Source organism: Sorex araneus, chromosome 5 (genome assembly GCF_027595985.1).
Source record: "Sorex araneus isolate mSorAra2 chromosome 5, mSorAra2.pri, whole genome shotgun sequence".
Lineage (NCBI taxonomy): Eukaryota > Metazoa > Chordata > Mammalia > Eulipotyphla > Soricidae > Sorex > Sorex araneus.
Window position 1 is genome coordinate 22,946,231 of NC_073306.1, and position 20,291 is coordinate 22,966,521.

Sequence of the window (20,291 nt, forward strand, 5' to 3'; positions counted from 1 at the left end):
GGATAAGGTCTTTGCAGATGGATCAAAAATGCTGATTCAAATGCCAGGCACCACATATGGTCCCAGAGCACCAGAAGAGAGCACTCCTGAGTACAGAGCCAGAAAGTCCCCTGAGCACTGCCAGGTGTGACCTAAAACCAAACCCTCCCAAACCCAAAACTGTCTTCCTGTATCATACAAAAAGCAATTGCTCTGAAATAGCTAACCATGCCAAGGACAGTAAGGAGAAGAGAAAGACAGTATTTACAAGTCAGAGTCTGATCAGGAGACAAAGGTAACTGATAGGTGGGGGCAATCAACAAACAAAAGCTCCCAGTGGCCAGGAGGAAGGGCAAAACAACCCTACAGGACTGCAATGGGAAGAGGAAAAAATATGAACGCCAGGGCCAGAGTCATAGTACAGCGGGTAGAGCTCTTGCTTGCACGTGGCTGACCTGGGTTTGATCCCCAGCATCCCACACGGTCCCTACCAAGCACCGTCAGGTCAGGAGTGATCCCTAAGTGCAGAGTCAGGAGTAAACGCTTAGCACCGCTGAGTGTGACCCTCAAAATAAACTAAACAAAACAAAACCAAAAGGAAAAAGAAAAAGTGAAATATGAACGCCAAAAATTTTAACGTGGAGACAGCAGGCGCTCAGGTTCTCGAAGTTGGGCTCTGTCTGCTACAGACCCGGGAATCCCGCGTCCCGCCTCTCCCAGGCCCCGCCCCTCCGCAGGCCCCGCCCCTTAATGGGCCCCGCCCCTCCCGTATCCCGCCCTGCCGCGGGCCCCGCCCCTGAGCAGGCCCCGCCCCTCAGGACTCAGCAGGCCCGCCCCGCCGACTCACGTGACCGCGGGCGAGGGGCGGGGCCTCCGGAACAGCGCGGCAGGGTCACCTCAGCTTGGCCAGCAGGGGTCATGGCGGGCTTGGTGGACTTTCAGGATGAGGAGCAAGTGAAGTCCTTTTTGGAGAACATGGAGGTGGAGTGCAACTACCAGTGCTACCGCGAGAACGACCCAGACGGTGGGCGCGCTGGCGCGGCCTGGGGACACGTGGGGCTCCTGGGCGGGGGGTGCGGGCGGACGGGACATGTGGGCGGTGACTGGGCGGAGCCTGCGGAGGGTCGCGGGCCGGGGACGCGCGGGGTCCGGCAGTGGGACTCGGGTGGCCTCGGGAGGGCCGGGTCGGGGTCCGCGAGGATTCGCGGGGCGGCAGGAAGGGCATTTGGGCTCGCGGGGTCCATCAGTGAACAGGTCCCATTTCCTGTCCTCGCCTAGCCGGAGTTTTAGTGGGGCAGTGGGACTCGGTCCCCGAACTGGGGTTAAGGAAGTCGTGTGTGAGAAAGTAAGTGCGTGGGGGAAGGACTGGCTGGAGGGTATCGGAACCTAGGAGGGCAGTTTTCAGTTGAGTGTCGGGGAGAATCAATGAAGTGTCATTGAAACAAAGTCTCGGAAGGTAAGGGAGATCTGTATCAGGCAGAGAGGGGGGGGGGGTGAGGGCCCGAGCGAGTGCACTGCGGGTAGGATTCGGATCTCCGGAATTCCAGATGGTCCCCCAGCACCTCCAGGAATGATTCCTGAGCGCAGAGCCAGGAGCAACCCCTGTGCATTGCCCCGAGTCCCCCCCACAGCCCCCCTTCGGAAAAAAAGCAGTCTAGCCTGCCTGCAGCTTGTTCCCTTATAATGGATTAAACTCACAAACTGCTATTTCAACTTTGTTGCATTGTTAGATTTTATTTTATTATTTAATTAATTTTATAAAAGCACCCATTGGTGCTGGAGATCAGAGTCAGGTCTCACAATGTGGGGAGTCTGCTCTGCAGCTGAATTATTTCCCACCCCACAGCATGGTTGTTTTTATCAGTGCTGAACCATGTCCTACACTCCTGTAAGTCCTCCATATTCATCTTAGCATGTACAAGCTTGTCTGCTTTTTATTTATTTATTTATTTTGGTTTTGGGGTCACATCCGGCGATGCACAGGGGTTACTCCTGGCTCTTTGCTCAGGAATTACCCCTGGCGGTGCTCAGGGGACCATATGGGATGCTGGGATTAGAACCCGGGTCGGCCGCGTGCAAGGCAAATGCCCTACCCTCTGTGCTATCGCTCCAGCCCCCGCTTGTCTGCTTTTTAAAATGAAAATTGGGATTGGAGTGAGAGTACAGTGGGTAGGGCACTTGCCTTGCACACGACAGACCTGGGTTTGATTTCCCGCATCCCGTTTGTTCCCCCGACCCCCTCAGGAGTAAGCCCTGAGCACCACGTGGTGTTGCCCAACAACAAAAAGGAAAATTGAATCACACTACTTTCCTTCTAAAACCTGTCAGTGGTTCGACTTGGGAAGAAATCCTAAGCCCTTCCTCCATTCTCAGGACCTGTGATCTCTTCCCTGCTTTCCTCTTGCCTCCTACCCTCCTACCCCTTTCCTCCTTTGGCAAGCTGTTGATTTCCTCCTTGGGGATTTTTAATTTACTTTCTGTCCCCGTCCCATGTCTTTAGTTCTCACCGTCAGCTTAGACTTCAGAGCTGTCAGTCCATGTTAGTCATTTCCCCACAGTGCAGCCAGACTCGGGTGGGTTGCGGGGGGGAGTATGATAGTCTGGCGCTGTGCTCACAGCTGCTCCCGGTAGTTCTCAGTGGACTGTGGCGTGCCGGGGATAGAACCTGGGCCTTGTGCATGCAGACCTTTGAGCCTTTCCCCTGGCTCCACAGGAGAATTACGTGTCTGGTTTGTCTAAGGGCAAGTGCCTTAACCCCTGTACTATCTCTCTGTCCCCACAACAGACTTTCTTAGACTGCTTTATTTCAGTCATGTCCTTACTGTTTGAGTACACTTGTTTATTTACTTGCTGTGCTTCGTCCTTTAGACTATAATCTTTAGGAGGCAAGTGACCGTATTCCTAGACTCTAGAACACTGTCTGGTGCATGAATGTACATAGATGCTCAAACTTACGTTGAAGAAAAACAAACAAGAAATGGGTGTTTGCAGATGAAGAAAGGACAGGAGAGAGATAGGAGAGAATCCCTGGGACTAAAGACTGCTTAGGAGAGAGTGTTCCTGTGTTCCTAACTCCATTGGTAGCTGCCGTTTCTTTTCTTTTCTTTTCTTTTCTTTTCTTTTCTTTTCTTTTCTTTTCTTTTCTTTTCTTTTCTTTTCTTTTCTTTTCTTTTCTTTTCTTTTCTTTTTCTTTTCTTTTCTTTTCTTTTCTTTTCTTTTCTTTTCTTTTCTTTCCTTTATTTTCCTTTTCTCTTCTTTTTTCTTTTCCTTTCTTTTCTTTTGTCTTCTTTTCTATTGTCTTCTTTCGTCTTCTTTTCTTTTCTTTTCTTTTATTTCCTTTCCTTTCCCTTGCTTTTTGGGGCCACGCTCAGTGCTGCTCAGGAGTTCCTCCTGGCGCTCAGGAATTATTCCTAGCAGTGCTCGGGGGACCATATGGGATACCAGGGATGGAACCTGGATAGCCACATGCTAGGCGAACGCCCTCCTCACTGTACTATCGCTCCGGCCCTGATAGCTGCAGTTTCTACTTCTTCATCAGGTTTCATATTCCCAGCCTCACCGGTAGAAGAGTGAGATGAAGTGAGCCAAGCTCCCCTTTCTAGAGGCTGCAAAGAGGAGCCCCTGGTCCTTTTGCCCCCCAGCATCTGACTGCTGAACTTGCTGGTGGGAGCCAGAGCTCACAGGGTTTCTCCCTCTGGAAATCAACCTGGCCGACAGGGTTGTAGGAAGGCTGGTGAGTGGTGGGGTGAGGGCCAGGGGCTCTTTGTAGGAAGATCCCCAGCATTCTTTGTGGTCAGGTCACCCTCCACACTACAGGAAGACAATGGCTGCTCCCGAGCATCTCGGTGTGGCCTGTTACACCCGGGCCATGGCAGGGGAGCAGCCGCCCCAGACCTGAGCTGCCGTGGCCTCTCCTCACAGGTTGCTACCGATTGGTGGACTACCTGGAAGGAATCCAGAAGAACTTCGAGGAGGCTGCCAAGGTGCTGAAGTTCAACTGTGAAAAGAACAAGCACAGCGACAGCTGCTACAAGTTGGGGGGCTATTATGTCACTGGAAAAGGTAAGGAGGGACCTGCATGGCCTCGATCCTTGTCATCGAGAGCTTCGGTCCATGTCACAGCAGCTCCGAACCGCATGCCGGCCTCCCTTGACAGACGGGCCCACTCAGGTCCCGGGACTCCCTGGTCTGCAGGAAGAACTGGGCACGAGTTGCATGTTGGGAGGAGGCCTCAGTCTTTCAGGCTCACAGCTAATGCAGAGAATACTGTCTGTGAGGCGGCCAGCCACTCTGCCTCAGTCATAGCACCCGTGAAATGGACACAAACCAGTATTTGCTTCTCGGGGCCAGGGAAGTAGGTTGTTTCATCCTATCTAGTAGGTGAGGTCATCCACATGTGTCCGGCACAGAGGACAGGACCAGTGATGTAATTCCCTTCTATCTTTTTTTTTTCTTTTTGGGTCATACCCAGCAATGCTCAGGGGTTACTCCTGGCTCTGTACTCAGGAATTACTCCTGACAGTGCTCGGGGGACCATATGGGATGCTGGGGACCGAATCCGGGTTGGCCTCGTGGAAGGCAAATGCCCTACCCACTGTGCTCTCGCTCCAGCCCCTCCCTTCCATCTTTTACCCTGTGCCCAGGTTGGAAATAGAATGACTGAAGCAGAGAGTGAGCCCCTCTGGAGTTGCAGACTCCAGCCCCAGTGGAGCCTTCAGACAAGCACAGCCCAACTTATCACACTAAGATCTTTTATTTTGGGGGGCGAGGGGAGTTTGGGAATGTAGGGGGTGGTTACACCTGGCTGTGCTCAGGGCTTACTCCTGGCTCTGTGCTCAGGAATCACTCTTGGTAGTGCTTAGGGGAATATATGGGATGCTGGGGATTGTACCTGGGTCAGCTGTGTGCAAGGCAAGCACCCATATGGCCCTCCCACCAAAAAAAAAAAAAAGAGCCCTCATTAAAAAAAATCTATGATTATAGGGAAAATTTATAATGTTTAGTAAAAAAAAATACAAAATTACATGGTGTGGGCTGAGCTATGTAATAGTGCACAAAACTTCAAATATCCTTATTGTCTCTGAGTTTGTGTCTTGGAAAACGTTTGTCTTCCTTTGTCTTTAGCCATATTATATTCTGTCATCCACAAGGGCTTTTGACTTCTGTGTTGAATTAGGGGGGAAAAAAGGCTTTGAAATTCTTTTTTCTCATATTAGACTCATTTGTGGGATTAATGATTGTGCATCAAGTCTTTTTTCTCTCTCTTTTTCTGCGTCACGCGCCTTTGGTTTTTGTTGTTTGGGCCACACCCAGTAGTGCTCGGCTGCTTGTAGCACTGTTCTCAGGAGTTGCTCCAGGGCCCCTGCCGTGGGCCCAGGCCCCCCTCTCGAGAGCATGTGCCCTCGCCCTCTGAGCACTCCTTTGGGGAACGGACTGCCAGTATCGAATAGCTTCAGTGAAGCCAAGAATTGGCTCTGGACCGTGAGGGGAAGAAATCCGTTTATTTCTCCTGGCAGAGCTTGATACGGATCTTTCAGGCAGAGGCAAGTAGCGTGGGGCCCAGCTACTGGGAGTGTGACCAGTCAGGGCGACTGTTGTAGAGGAGGCAGCCTTGACCCAGACTTGAAGGGAACAGCAGAGGTGGAAAGAGCTATGCTTCAGATCGAGAGAAGGCGAGCCACAAAACAGAGGCCCAGCGTTTAGAGGACAATACTCAGATAATCCCAGCAATACTCTTCACTGAACCTCCTTCACCACTTCCTTGCCCTTCATTGCAGGGAGGGGAGAGGAGGGAGTCCTGCACACTTGAGCCTGCAGGATCTCACTCACTGACTTGTGGGCTCACTGGCGGGCACCAGCCTGGTCAGGGTACACCAGCCTCACAAAGCGCAGTGTTCTCTGGGGGCTGCACACTTTGGCTCTGCGTTAGTGTGCATCTGACTGTACTGGAGATTGCGTATTCTGTTGGCACGTGTGGGCAGCACCAGGGATTGAACTCATGGCCTCACATTTGCAAGGCAGATTTATTAGCCACTGAGCCGTGCCCTGGCTCCTGAGCCAAAGCTCTTCAACAAATGTCTTCAGGAGCCAGAGTGATAGTACAGTGAGTCAGGCAGTTGCCTTGAACACGGCCAACTGGGTTCGATCCCTGGCAGTTCATATGGTTCCCCCAAGCAGTGCCAGGGGTAATTCCTGAGTGCAGAGCCAGGAATAACCTCTGAGCATCACTGGGTGTGACCCCAAAAAACCAAGTCTCCAGTTTACTTAAAAGTACTCATAGACTGTCCTGTTCGATTGTCTCTGCTGTCCGAGCTCCTTTGATATCGCTGTTTTGTTTTGGTTTTGGGGCCCACTTGATGCTGCTCAAGGGGTTATTATTCCTGGTGGACTTGGGGGACCATATGGAGTGCCGGGGTTGGCTGCATGCAAGGTAACACCCTATGCTCTGTACTGTCCCTCCTGCCCACTGAATTGCTGTTTAATGGACCATGTTTCCTCCCTTGTTGAAAGCCAACACTTGTTTCTCCTATTAGGAGTCAAAGGATTTTCCAGTATTTGGGGTTTACAGCGGGTAGGGCGTTTGCCTTACACGCAGACGATCTGGGTTTGATTCCTCTGCCCCTCTTGGAGAGTTCGGCCAGCTACCGAGAGTATCTCGCCCGCATGGCAGAACCTGGCAAGCTACCCATGGCATATTCGATATGCCAAAAACAGTGACAAGAAGTCTCACAATGGAGACATTACTGGTGCCTGCTAAGCAAATCAGTGAGCAGCGGGATGACAGTGCTACAGTGATACAGGGGTTCTTTCCTCTATACCCTGAATACCCAGTTCATGTCCTTCCTTGACACAGACTGGTCAGTATCTCTTCATTCAGAAAGGACATTGGGGGCTGGGCAAAGGGAGCAGCAGAGAGCTACTCTCAGTGCTGTGCCTTCATTGACGTGGTGGCAGCAGGCAAGGCATTCTCTCTGTTTCCTTTCTCTTGTTTCTGTTTATTTTAAATGATTGTTATTGGTGGTTGCGTCGCTTCTCGGCCTTTTGGCTAAGATCAACTGTTATTGGTGGTTGTTACTGTTTTTTTTTAAGGCACTGCAATTTACGAAGTTATTCGTGATTGAGTTTTCAGAATACAGTTTCTACTTTTCTCATGAAGCAGAAGAATGTGGATTCACTTTTCTCTTTCCTTGCTCCCAGGGGGTCTGCCCCAGGACCTGAAAGCTGCGTCCAGTTGCTTTCTGATGTCCTGTGAGAATCCCGGTAAGAAGTCTGTGGAGTCATGTCACAACGTGGGTCTCCTGGCGCATGATGGACAGGTCAATGAAGGCGGCCAGCCCGATCTGAGGAAGGCCAGGGACTACTACACCAGGGCCTGTGACGGCAACTATGCCTCCAGCTGCTTCAACCTCAGCACCATGTTCCTGCAGGGTTCCCCTGACATTCCCAAAGACATGGGCCGGGCATGTCAGTACTCTGTGAAAGCCTGTGACCTGGGCCATATTTGGGCCTGTGCCAATGCCAGCCGCATGTTCCGGCTCGGGGATGGTGTCCAGAAGGACGAAGCCAAGGCTGAGGAGCTGAAAAATCGGGCCCAGCAGCTGCACAAAGAACAGCAGAAAAGTGTCTCGCCCATCAAGTTTGGGTAGCGTGCTCTCCCGCCTGTCCCCCAGCCCCCAGCTCCTGACCTTGAGGTTAATGTGCCGCTGGAGCAGGAGGAATTGGGACTTGAGTAGCTCAGGTGACATAGACGCATTGTCCCAGAGGGACGGCTGCAACTCCTGGGATGTAGGCTGAAATATTTATGTCCGTCGGTACTTTTGTGTTCTGTGAAGACACCCATGTTTAGTGGGTCGTAGTTTTTAAACTCTTGACAGTTCTGAGCAGAACAACAAGCTAAAGAGCCATAGAGAGTGTGGGTCAGCAGGGGGACAACGAGCAGGAGCCAGGAGAGTGAACAGCTCTAAGGACCTCACAGCCACCACCACCACCACCATCATCGTCGTGCTTAGGAGGGCTTGAAAGTCAGAGTATCTTGACTTACATAATAGAGGATTTAAGTTGCTAAGAACAGTTAACTAGTCACGACTGCCACCCTCTGACTTATATAATCCTTGGTGTGGGCTTTCTCTGTGCCTTTGGAGTCAGCTGTTCTAGTACAGTCATAGAGCCCTTCAGGAAGACCATCAGACGTAAAATTAAAGGTCCCTGACCTCCAGGGCTGCTCAAGAAGATGCAGCATAAGCCTTGGGAGTGGAAACATCCAGTTAAAAAATAAGCATCCACCGGCCACTCCCCTGGCTCTACAAGCAAGGGCTCTATGACACGTCTTTGCCTCTCAGAACTGGACCTTTTTACCTGCCCTGCAAATAAACTATTTTGATTGATTAATAATCTGTGTCGCTGGTATTCTCTCCAGATTCTGGGTAAGACGAGATCATAGTTCTTCCTTTTCTTATCTCCCCAGTTTATCACCAGGGGGCGAGCTTGACATTCCCTTTATTTTTGTCACCACCTACTATTTTGAGGCCTCCAGTTTTCAGTGGACCTGAAGGCTTGCTCTGTGAATGCAGGTTTGTGACCTTCATCAGGCCACCAGCTTCTCAGGTTGGGAAGAGACTTTTTCCCGGAGAAGACATTGCGGAATGTGAGTTTATTGCTAAAATGCGAAGTAGCTTTTGTTGTGTTTAAAAGAAGCTGTAGACCAACAAAGTTGAAAAGATGCTCAGCATCAGTAGTCATTAGGAAAATGCCACTCCCAAACACAGAGACAGTTCCCTGTGTCCAGAAAGACGAAGCCAAGACCTTGGATTATTGTCTGCTAGGATTACTGTCAAAACAACAAAACGCAGGGCTGGAGTGATAGCACAGCGGGTAGGGCATTTGCCTTGCACACAGCTGACCCAGGTTCAATTCCCAGCATCCCATATCGTCCCCGAGCACCGCCAGGAGTGATTCCTGAGTGCAGAGCCAGGAGTAACCACTGAGCATCACCGTTGTGACTCAAAAAGAAACAACAACAACAAAACATGGTAGGATGTGGAACAAAGAACTTTATACATTATTGGCAGGCATATAAAATAGTGCAACCACTATGGAAAATAGTATCGCAGTTCTCCAAAGCATTAAACATAAATGGGACTGGGGAAATAGTACAATGGGGAGGGCATTTGCCTTGTACTCTGCTGACCTGGGTTTGATTTTTCAGCACCCTATACAGTCCCGTAAGCCTGCCAAGAGTGATCCCTTAGTGCAGAGCTAGGAGTAAACCCTGAGCACCCCAAAACAACAACAACAACAACAGAAAATGCACAATGACCCAGGAATTCTACTCCTGGTACACCTTCAGATGAGGGTTTTACCCCTGGTATTCATAGACCCATGTTTCCCAGCGGCATTCACAGTAGCCAAAAGCCAGCCAATTGTCTTGATTGAATTTATGTGGTGCATAAATATAATGGAATATTTATTCATCCTTTTTTTTTTTTTTTTTTTTTGCTTTTTGGGTCACACCCAGCAATGCACAGAGGTTACTCCTGGTTCTGCACTCAGGAATCACCCCTGGCAGTGCTCAGGGGACCATATGGGATGCTGGGAATCAAACCCAGGTCGGCCGCGTGCAAGGCAAACGCCCTACCCGCTGTGCTATTGCTCCAGCCCCTTATTCATCCTTAAGAAGAAGACATTTCTGGGCTTTTGGGCCATATCTGATGGTGCTCAGGGATCACTCCTAGCAGAATTCAGGGGACCATATGTGGTGTCAAGGATTGAGCCCAGAGTTAGCAGTATACAAGGCAAGCACCTTACCCACTGAACGCTCTACAGCCCTGAACTGTAATTTGTTTGCTTTTGGGCTGCACTGATACTTTTCAGGGTTTACTCCTGGCTCTGTACTTAGGGATTACTCTTGGCGGTCTAAAAGGAACCATGTAGAACACTGGGGATCATGCATGCAGGGCACTATTTCTCTGGTCATAAACTGTACATTTTAAATGGCTAAAGCACCAGGGATGTGGCTCAGTGTTAAAGCATGAGACCTTGTTAGATCTCTGGCACTGCAAAAAATTAAAAAAACATTGTCACTGTCACTGTCATCCCGTTGCTCATCGATTTGCTCAAGTGGGCACCAGTAACGTCTCCTTTTTTGTTTATTTTGAGACTTGTTACTGTTTTTGGTATATCAAGTACACCATGGGAAAACAACCTAGGATGGTAGATTTTATGTAAATTTTTGCACAATTAAAAAAAGACCCAAAAAAACAGTTCTTTTAAAATGCAAGGCTTGGGACACACAAACAAACCTTGGTCCTGAGCAACTTGTTGCAGAGATAGAAATGGCCCCAAACTTTGCAATAGGCCATTTCCACCGGGTTACTCCAGACGGAGGTAGGTGCCATCCCCTTTACTTACCCTTAGAAACTCTGGCGAGCACCATTTTCTAGAAGCCAGCGATAAGCTCAAGGTACAAGTGATGGTGGCACCAAACGCCAGGCCTCACGAGATGGGGGAGGAGTGGGCACTCCTCCCTCCATCCCCCCCCTCCACCCCCCCGCCCCCGGGACTCTGAGATGATGCAACATCCGGCCACCATCTACTTAAGCTCCCACACTGCCAGGATCCAGAGACACACAAATGAACCTCAGTCCCGAGCAACTTGCTACAGCAACCTCTTCAGACCCTAATTATGAAAATTTTAGAATTCCTAAAGCATTATACGGCATCCATAACAAGCAATATAAAACACATTGTCTAGCATTGCCTTTTCAGCAGGTATGAGTGGTGGTGGGACTGGTCTGGGAATATCGAAGGTAACTAAAGTAGAGAAAGAGAGTATTGTGCAAATTGTCTGCCACACAGGCAGGGGGAGGTGTGCAACAGGGGGAGGAGGGTTACTGGGGGTTTTGGTGGTGGATAATGTGCACTGGTGAAGGGATGGGTGTTGAATGACTGTATAATCGAAACTCAAACATGAAAGCTTTGTTACTATACCTCACGGCAAATCTGTCACTGTCATCCCGTTGCTCATCAATTTGTTTGAGCGGGCACCAGTAACTTCTCTCATTGTGAGACTTATTGTTACTGTTTTTGGCATATCCTGTATGCCACGGGTAGCTTGCCAGGCTCTGCCATGTGGGCGCGATACTCGGTAGCTTGCTGGGCTCTCCGAGAGCGGCGGAGGAATCAAACACAGGTCGGCCACGTGAAAGGTGAACGCCCTACCGCTGTGCTATGGCTCCAGCCCACGGCAAATCAATTTAAAAAATAATAAATAAGGGCCAGAGGGATAGCACAGCGGGTAGGGTGTTTGCCTTGCATGAAGCTGACCCAGGTTTGATCTCCGGCATCCCATATGGTCCCCCAAGAACCACCAGGAGTAATTCCTGAGTGCAGAACCAGGAGTAACCCCTGAGCATCGCTGGGTGTGACCAAAAAAAGCAAATAATAATAATAATAATAAATAAAATGCAAGGCTTGAAGTTTTGGGTTATAAAAGTAATATGATCTTATAAAGTGTAGTTTGGGATGCAACAGAAGGAACAGTTCTTTACACTCACTATTATTTACCACTTAGAAGCTTTCTGGCGATGCACAGGGGTTACTCCTGGCTCTGCACTCAGGAATTACTCCTGGCAGTGCTCAGGGGACTGTATGGGATGCTGGGAATCGAACCCAGGTCGGCTGAGTGCAAGGCAAAACACCCTACCTGCTGTGCTATCCCCCCAGACGCACTTAGAAGCTTTCTTTATCCAAGAGTGTTACTTTGTTGGTTTTTTTTTTTGAATCACAATGTTTCTGGCAGGAGAGTGAACTCAGTGACTGAGCACGGGCTTGGCAAGCAGGAGGCAGGGCTTGATCCCAGCACCATCGTATGTTCCCCTTAGCATCTCTAGGACTGGCCCCTGAGTGAGTTAAGGGTAGCCCCCAAGCACCATGGGTGTGTCACCCCCAAGTTAAAACTAATTTAAAAATAATATTGGGGTGGTTGTGGGCCACATCCAGGAGTGCTTAGGACTTAACTCCTGGTGGTGCTGGGGGACCATAGGCAGTGCCAGGGATTGAATCCAGGCAAGTGCCTTATCCGCTGTATTACCCAGCTCAAAAATATCTTTTTAACTAAAAAATTATAAATAACTTCAAAATAATGAATTTTGTAATTCTGAAGAATTAGATGAACCCCAGCAAAGATTAGACTGGGGATATAGCTGAGTGGTAGAGCATATTCTTCCCATATCTGCGACCCTGCCTTCTGTCCCCTCCCCAACCCCTAACTGCAGAGCTCAGTAGATTATTTAACAGAAAGGTGAAGACCTGGGGCTGGAGCGATAGCACAGCGGGTGGGGCGTTTGCCTTCCATGCGGCCGACCCAGGTTCTATTTCCAGCATCCCATATGGTTCCCTGAGCATCGACGGGTAATTCCTGAGTGCAGAGCCAGGAGTGACTCCTGTGCATCTCCGGGTGTGACCCAAAGAGCAAAAAAAAAAAAAAAAAGAAGAAAGGTCAAGACCTTTCCATGCCCAGGTTGATGTGGAAAGGAAGGGGTTGATGAGAGCCCAATGGTTAGATTTGAAAATGTGTTTTCAGACTGGTCGCAGCAAAAAAGTATCATTATTGGCTTCCGGCAGGCCTTGGGATCATTAGCAACTATTTCCAGTGTTTTCCTCCATGCCAGGCTGGAGCTGGATGGTCTAATTGGGAAGTTTCATAACTGACGAGTAGTTTGTGTTCTCATTAGTGATCCCACCCAAACCTCACGGAGCAGCACTAATTCGGGGAGAAAGGAAGCAGGAGCTGCGGGGAGGGGAGGGGTGCCCAAGGGGCTCGCAATGGGCGTTTTATGTTGCAGAGTCACGGATGGGCTGTGAGCCAGAGAATCAAACGATCCCATTTGGAAATCAGTTCACCGCAGCAGAGAACAGGCCCTGGAGAACCACGTGGGAGTGTGTGGGAGGTGGGGGAGTGGGGTGGTGAGTTAAACTAGACAGAGCTGGGTACCTGTGTGGATGGAGGGGAGCCATTCACAAGAACTGGGACCTAGGAGCTTGAGCTGGGAACCAAAAAAAAAAATCTTGGGGCTGGAGGAATAGCACATCGCTTTTGTAGGGCATTTGCCTTGCACAAGGCAGACCCGGGTTCGATTCCCAGCATCCCATATGGTCCCCTGAACACCGGCAGGAGTAATTCCTGAGATGCAGAGCCAGGAGTAACTTCTGAGCATCACCGGGTGTGACCCAAAAAACAAACAAAAAAAAACAATGAAAAAAACCTTTCTGGAGCTATGTGGGGCAAACCCAGGGCCTCATGTATGTAAGGCATATACTCTTATCAGTTAGCTACACCCCTGGTGCATAATGCATGTATTTTTGTTTGAGGGCCACACTCAGCAGTGATCAGGGTTGACTCTTGGCTCTGTGCTGAGGGACCAGAGGCAGAGCCACAAATTGAACCAGTGTTGGCCCCATGCATGACAAGCACCTTATCCTCTGTGCTAGCTGTTTGGTGCTAAGCCCTAGTTTTAAATAGACATAACCAAATTATATTCTGTTAAAATTTTACAAAATTGCTTCAAAAACACTGCCAGAGGCAGCATGCCGTATGAAGTGTCTATGCTGAAGATCCTGCAGACAGAAGCAACTCCGGATTAGTAAAGATACCCTGGGTATAAATGTGGCTCAGTGGGGTGATGAGCATGTATGCACCATGCTCCAGGCCCTGAGTTTGATCTCCAGTGCCGCATGACCTCCTGAGAACCCCAGCCTGAGTCCCCAACAGGCCCACTCTGAAATGGCCCCTGGACTCCAGAGCACAGTGGGAAGGGCTCCCCCTAAAAATAAAGCTCTTAACCTGGGTTCTGATCTGAATTTTGCCCCTTTTTGGCAAGGGCTTTCCATGGCCATGCGTCGGTGGTACTCGGACCAGCTGGGCAGGCCTGATGGTAGGTGGCCCAATCTGATGGCAGACAGTGCTCGGGGCCACAGGGCCATCCCTGGCAGGGCTCGGGAGGACATACATGGTGCCAGGGATAGAACTCAGAGCCTCATGTATGCCTTTGAGTTATCTCCTGGCCCTAGACTTTGCCTTTTATAGCGATAGCGCAACAGTTAGGGCATTTGCCTTGTATGCGGCCGACCCAGGTTCGATTCCTCCGCCCCTCTCGGAGAGCCCAGCAAGCTACCGAGAGTATCTCGCCCGCACAGCAGAGCCTGGCAAGCTACCCGTGGGTATTCAATATGCCAAAAACAGTAGCAACAACTTCTCAATGGAGATATTACTTGGTGCCCGCTCGAGCAAATTGATGAGCAACAGGATGACATGACAGTGACAGTGATTGGCCACATGGCCTCATGGAAGTTACCTGATTTTTGAGTCTCAGTTTTGTCATCTCACAGATGGGATTAACAGTATTTTATACTAGTATTTTTTTGTGGTGTTAACACCCAGTGGTGCTCTCAGAGCTTACTCCTGGCTCTGTGCTCAGGGATCACACCTGGTAGGGTTGTATGTGGTGCTAAGGATTGAAGTTGGGTTGGATATGTGCAAGGCAAGCACCCTATCCTTTGTACTATTTCTCCAGCCCCTAAATTTGTTAGAAAGCCTAAATCCTATCATGGAGTATAGCTGAGTTGCTGTAATTTTGAAAGAACGGATAATAAACATTTAATTATAGCAATAGAACCAATATATGTCTACCAATATCATAAAGCATTCTCTAAGAGGTCTTTGTAAGTGTTGGAGATCGAACCCTCAAACATAGAATGTGCCATTCTATATATGCTGCATCCCAGCCGAGGAAGATGTCATGGGGCAGATTTTCCAATTAGATCATTGTTTTCCCTCGGAATGATGTTGCTAGCTTGTGGGGGAGTCTAGGCTTTCTCTCTAACAGACTGCCTTTGCTGCTGCTATTCCTTTAGTAACCAGGGAGCTAATGATGAGGTGCTCCAGGGGGGTATTTGAAGCAAAAAACAGCTGCAGGAGGCAGGGGTGGGGGCTGGTGCTGGCGGCCGTCCCCTGGGGAGAGTCACTGGGCTGCCTTGCACCTGGGGGAGGAGCCCTGGCGTGGAAACCCATCCCAGCTGCAGGAGCGCTGGTTCTATAGCAGCTCGTAAATCAGGCCTCCCCACCGTGGAAAGCGGGAAGGCTCCAATGATCCCATCTGGTTCCTAACCCCAGCGCTGCACCAGGGAACGCCTGTAGTTGTTACCCCGCTGCTGAAAAAAAGTTGCAACCCTCCTCCCTCAGGCTTATTGCCTCTCTCTTTTGTGTTGCTCGTTGCTGCCTAGAATCCCCTTGTACCTGCTAAGCAGCACGCTCTTCCTGTTTAAGACTGTGGCAGTGTCCGTCCCCCAGGCTGGGAGCGGGCGCTTTCCCTGACTGCTAGAGCTCCGACTTTCCATCCCTCATGGCAGCTCTGGCTGGGTTTCCTGGGTATTTATGGGCTTTTACTGCCCCAAACTGGGAGTTCCAGGCGAACAGGGACTGGGTCAGCTTCCTTTCTGGCCCTGCCCACCCGGAGATCCCAACCCCAGCCAGCTGCCTGGCACCAGGCAGTCCACCCAGACCCGCCCAATGCAGGCACCTCTTTCCCTCCAAGAATGCTCGGACCACAGCTGCAGGGCTTTGTGCTCTGGGAAACCGCCTATCACCGCAAGGTCCTGGCTCCCCGAGGCTGGCACGGGATGGGTGAGTCCTTTCCTGACTCGGAAGCATAAGGGGTTTCAAATAATGATGGAAACGGACACCACAGAGTGCCCCAGCCCCCCGCTGCCCCAGACAGACAGGGACACTGCAGAGACCCAGCAGGCAGGCCCTGGGTGAATCCCCGCTTCCCTCATTGGGGGACTTAGGCTGGGAGGAGATTTAGCACTCTGGGGCCCAGAAAAAGAAATGAAAGTGCCCCCTTCCCAAAGAACAGGAAGGAAGGAAGGAATTCAATGAGGAGAGAAATTATCATCTGAGTCGGGAGCCAGAGATGTATGTAGAGAGTGGCTGGAGACCTAGGACAGAGGTCAAGGCACTTGCCTTGCACGATGCCGGCCCTGGCCCCACTCCATCCTTGGCACCATGGCACTGCAAGCACCTCCAGGAGCCACCCCTGAGCACAGAGCAGGGAGTAGCTTCCCAGACAGATGGGATGTAAATGTACCAAGGGCACAGATTATGTATGATCCATCACTATTCCTGGTTTAAGACCTGGTACAGATAAGGTGCTCAGGACTTAATAGATCTTTGTGAAAGGGGAGGGAGGAGGAGGGCTCTGGGAACAAATCCTACCTCTTCAGTCAAGCCATGGAACCATTGAAACGGTAGTTGATTTGGAAAAGGAAATGAATTTCTATCATTTTTCAGCTTTCTGAAAGTGTGTTGTTACCTCTTTGAGCCTCCTTTTCCTTATTTTTTGAAGTCAGGATGTTAGTTTCCAGGGCGATGGTGAAGTTTAAAGGGTCAAGTAGGATACAGTAAGTAATGCACTTAGTTCAGTGCCTGGCACATTCTGGTAGTCACATGAATCACTGTACTTCACTGCCTGATCATCCTATTTTTACCGTAACTACTGTAAAGATGCCCCCTAGTTCACTGCGTGTGTTTTGCTTTTAAAAAACACAAGCACAATTACCTCAACTGTCGGATATAGTGCCCCCAACACTCCCCCACACTCTGCCAAAAAAAAAAATAAATAAAAGGAAATAATTAAAAATAAAACAAAAGGGGCTGGATCGATAGCACAGTGGGTAGGGTGTTTGCCTTGCACTCGGCCGACCCAGGTTCGATTCCCAGCATCCCATATGGTCCCCTGCACACCGCCAGGAGTAATTCCTGAGTGCAGAGCCAGGAGTAACCCCTGTGCATCGCCAGGTGTGACCCAAAAAGCGAAAAACAAAACAAAACAAAACAAAAGCAAAAAAGCTTCACATGATGGTTGCATCCCACTCTTTTTTGCAAAGAATTTTTGGTACAAAATCTGCAACAGATAAAATGTAATCTGTCGGGACCCCATTATTGGAATGTGTAAGGAGAAAGTCTCGGCTCACAGTAGGGACGTTTGACCAGAAGGAGGAACTTTCTCTGGGACAGAATGAGAAGACTTGGGAGGAGGCAAACTTTCCCTCACCGGAGTTTACAGAAGAGACTGATTCCTCATAACATTTGATTCCTGGTGAGAGATGGGGTTAAGGCATTCCCATTCAGCACCCTCCGTAATTCCTTTTCAATCAACCAGCACTGAACTCTTGCTCTAGGTGGGGGATCCAGAGTGGAGTCTGTTGGCTAACTGTAATTTAGAAGCTTAGTTTAAAATACAATCATTCACTGAGCACCTACTATGTGCCAGGGGCTCTAATCCTCTCAATAGTCCTCTAGGGAAGCCTGCATTCTTTTTTTATTTTTTTTATTTTTTTATTTTTTTTGCATTCTTACTATATCTCAAAGGGACTTGCCAAGAGACACACAGACCTGGCGAGCTTACAGCTGGACTAAAACATACTTCCTTCTTTCTCCTTGTCACCTAAACCCTCTCCCCCCTCATCAAGGAGACCTGTCACCCCAAGAGAGTAAGGCCTGCACTTGCAAGAGACCCCCCAGATTGCACCCATTGTCTAGGTAGATGGTGATGAAGTCGCTTCAGGAGGATGCAGTGCAAGAGGACGCGTTTTGGTCAGACCTCACATGGCTGGGCTTGGTTGTGAGAAGAAAAGGTCAAGAGAAGAAGAAAAAAAAAAAAGGAAATTTGAGAGCCACTAGAAATCCTGGAAAGCATGCTTGTTCACTGGAGCCAATTTCCTCATCTGTAGAGAGAACCACCCTCCATGGTAAGTGAGTCAGTGGGAGCCAAGATTTTGGAGCCAGGTATAGGCTTGGACTGGAATCCTGGCTCTGCTATTTCCTAACGGGAAGATGCTGGACTCCTCACATCACTGCCTCTCTGAGCTGCTCGCCTCTGTCACTTGTTTGCTAGTGTTTTTGCACTTTCCCAGCCCTGCCATCCTTTTACTGGTGAAAAAAAAAAGCTGACCAAAATCTCTGCTCCCAAGTGCGTTTCAATTCTGGAGTCCTGGAAAGAATTCCTGGGGGCTTAAGCAGAGGACCATCCTGTGGTGTCCTGTGTCTGGTAATGTAATGATGTCCGCTAAATGAGAGACAGTTCGGTGATATCGTTGTCAGGATGTAAACATGTCTGCTCAGTGCTCAGTGAGGGGACATTTAATTTGGTACTGAGCTCAACCATTACACTTCATTATGTAGGAAGCTGAGGACTGGAGAGGTAGTATGGGGTTAAGGCACTTGCCTTGCACGTAGCTGATTCCATTCATCAGAATCCCTGACATCACATGTGGTCCCCTGTCCACCTCCTCCCAAGCACTGCCAGAAGTGACCTCTGAGCACAGAGCCTGGAGTACATCCTGAGCACTGCCAGGTGTGGCTTAAACAATCCATCCCTGCCCCCAGATTAAATAATTGAGCAGGAAGCAGAGACCAGAGTGGTTATAAAATGCGCTCAATTGTTCAGCGAAGCAGTAATAGTAAGTTGCCAACTCCTTTGTACTGCCACCGGTTCTGCTTTACGACAGAGGGCTGGGGAGGCGGGGAGACAGGCTCATCCTTCCCTCCTCAACTCCAGGGCCCAGGTGGCTTTTCAGCTTCTCGGTGCCAAATGCTCCCTGTGCTTCTCAGGTGTGCCAGGAGCTTCCCAGATTCAGTGCCCACAGGGGAACATGGCAGGAGGGGCCCCTGAGCCAGGCTGCAGCTGCCCGCACGAGCCCCCAGCCCCCCTGCGCTGCTGATGCGTTCTTGCACAGACTGGGTTTCCCGCTCTGCTCTCACCGTCTTGAAATTCTTGCGCTTTTGGAACAAGGGCCCCTGTGATTTCTTTTTCCTCTCTCTGGCTCCAAAGATGGCAGAGTTTATTTATGTAGGTGCTCTGCCCTGGGGGGAGGGAGGCAACAGCTCAGCCCTGCAGGGGTCCTGGGCCTTGTCAGAGGCTTGTCAGTGCTAGGGGTCACTGACTGAGTCACCCACAGGCAGGGAAGCAGCTGGAGCAGGCAGGTCTGGCCGGGACTGCAGATCTCCAAGGGGCGGTCGTGGAGCGAGGGAGAAAACGCTGCAGACGTTTGGGAGGGGGCTGCTTTGGAACCCACAGAAGGAGGTGGGCTATATGAGAGAAACTTCAGCTCGGTGTGTCTTTCTTTTCTTTTTTTTTTTTTTGCTTTTTGGGTCACACCTGGCAATGCACAGGGTTATCTCCTGGCTTTGCACTCAGAAGTTACTCCTAGCGGTGCTCAGGGGACCATATGGGATGCTGGGAATCGAACCCGGGTCGGCTGGCTACGTGCAAGGCAAACGCCCTACCCGCTGTGCTATTGCTCCAGCCCCTCGGTGTGTCTTTCTTAATAGTCAAAATGTAATCATGTCATGTAAATCCTGTCTCAATATTGTAGTCATGGGCGCTGGGAGGAATGCTTTGCCTGCAGGAGCCCTGGATCTGAGCCCTGGCACTGCATGGTTCTCTGAACACCGCGCACTTGAATAGTACCCCAGAGCTTGGAGCAGCCCCCAGCAAACAAACAAGGAAACAGACACAGGCTCTAGAGTTCTGCTGTCTGGCTTCAACTCAGTTCTGACTCTATCACGTACTGTGTGACCTGGAGCAAGTTACTCAACTTCTCTGTGTTATAATGAAATTCACTTAATCAGTCACACCAAAACCATCTTTAGGCAAAACAAGAGGGGATTTGATCATTTAATGTCTAGACAGACCAAACCAGGTAACCTGGCCTGAAGCTACTACTCAGAATAGGAGTTCAGAGCACTTTTTTGTTATTATGTTTTGGAGCCACACCTGGCAGAGCTCAGGGCTTACTCTTGGCTCTGAGCCCGGGGATCACTCCTGGCAAATTTGGGGACTGTATGGGATGCCGGGGATTGAACCCAGATTGACTGTGTGCAAGGCAAATGCCTTACCCCCTCTACTATTGCTCTAGCCCCCAAAGCACTGTGTGTGTGTGTGTGTGTGTGTGTGTGTGTGTGTATGCGCACACGGGTGTGTATTTGGCCACATCTAGCAGTGTTCAGGGGTTACTCCTGGCTCTGCACTCAGAGATCACTTTTGTGGGCTTGGGGGATCATATGGGATGCTGGGGATCAAACCTGGGTCAGCTGCATGCAAGGCAAATGCCCTACCCGACATACCATCACTATGTACTATCACTCCAGCCTCCAAAGTACTTTTTATAGGAGTTTTTCTGGAAGTCATAGCAAGTGTTGAGACAAAGAAAAGAAGGGCACAAAAATGGTGTTTTTTGTTTTTTGTTTTTTCTTT

General features: G+C 49.9%; 1 protein-coding gene across 1 annotated transcript; it reads left to right on the plus strand.

The window, feature by feature from the left end:
• The first annotated feature begins 846 nt into the window (after positions 1-846).
• Positions 847-8,844, plus strand: LOC101541248 (cytochrome c oxidase assembly factor 7). Its single transcript, XM_004607125.2, has 3 exons — positions 847-1,003; positions 3,901-4,041; positions 7,177-8,844. The coding sequence occupies exons 1-3, from the start codon at positions 898-900 to the stop codon at positions 7,623-7,625; spliced, it is 696 nt and encodes a 231-aa protein (XP_004607182.2). The 5' UTR covers positions 847-897; the 3' UTR covers positions 7,626-8,844.
• The last annotated feature ends 11,447 nt before the right edge of the window (positions 8,845-20,291 follow it).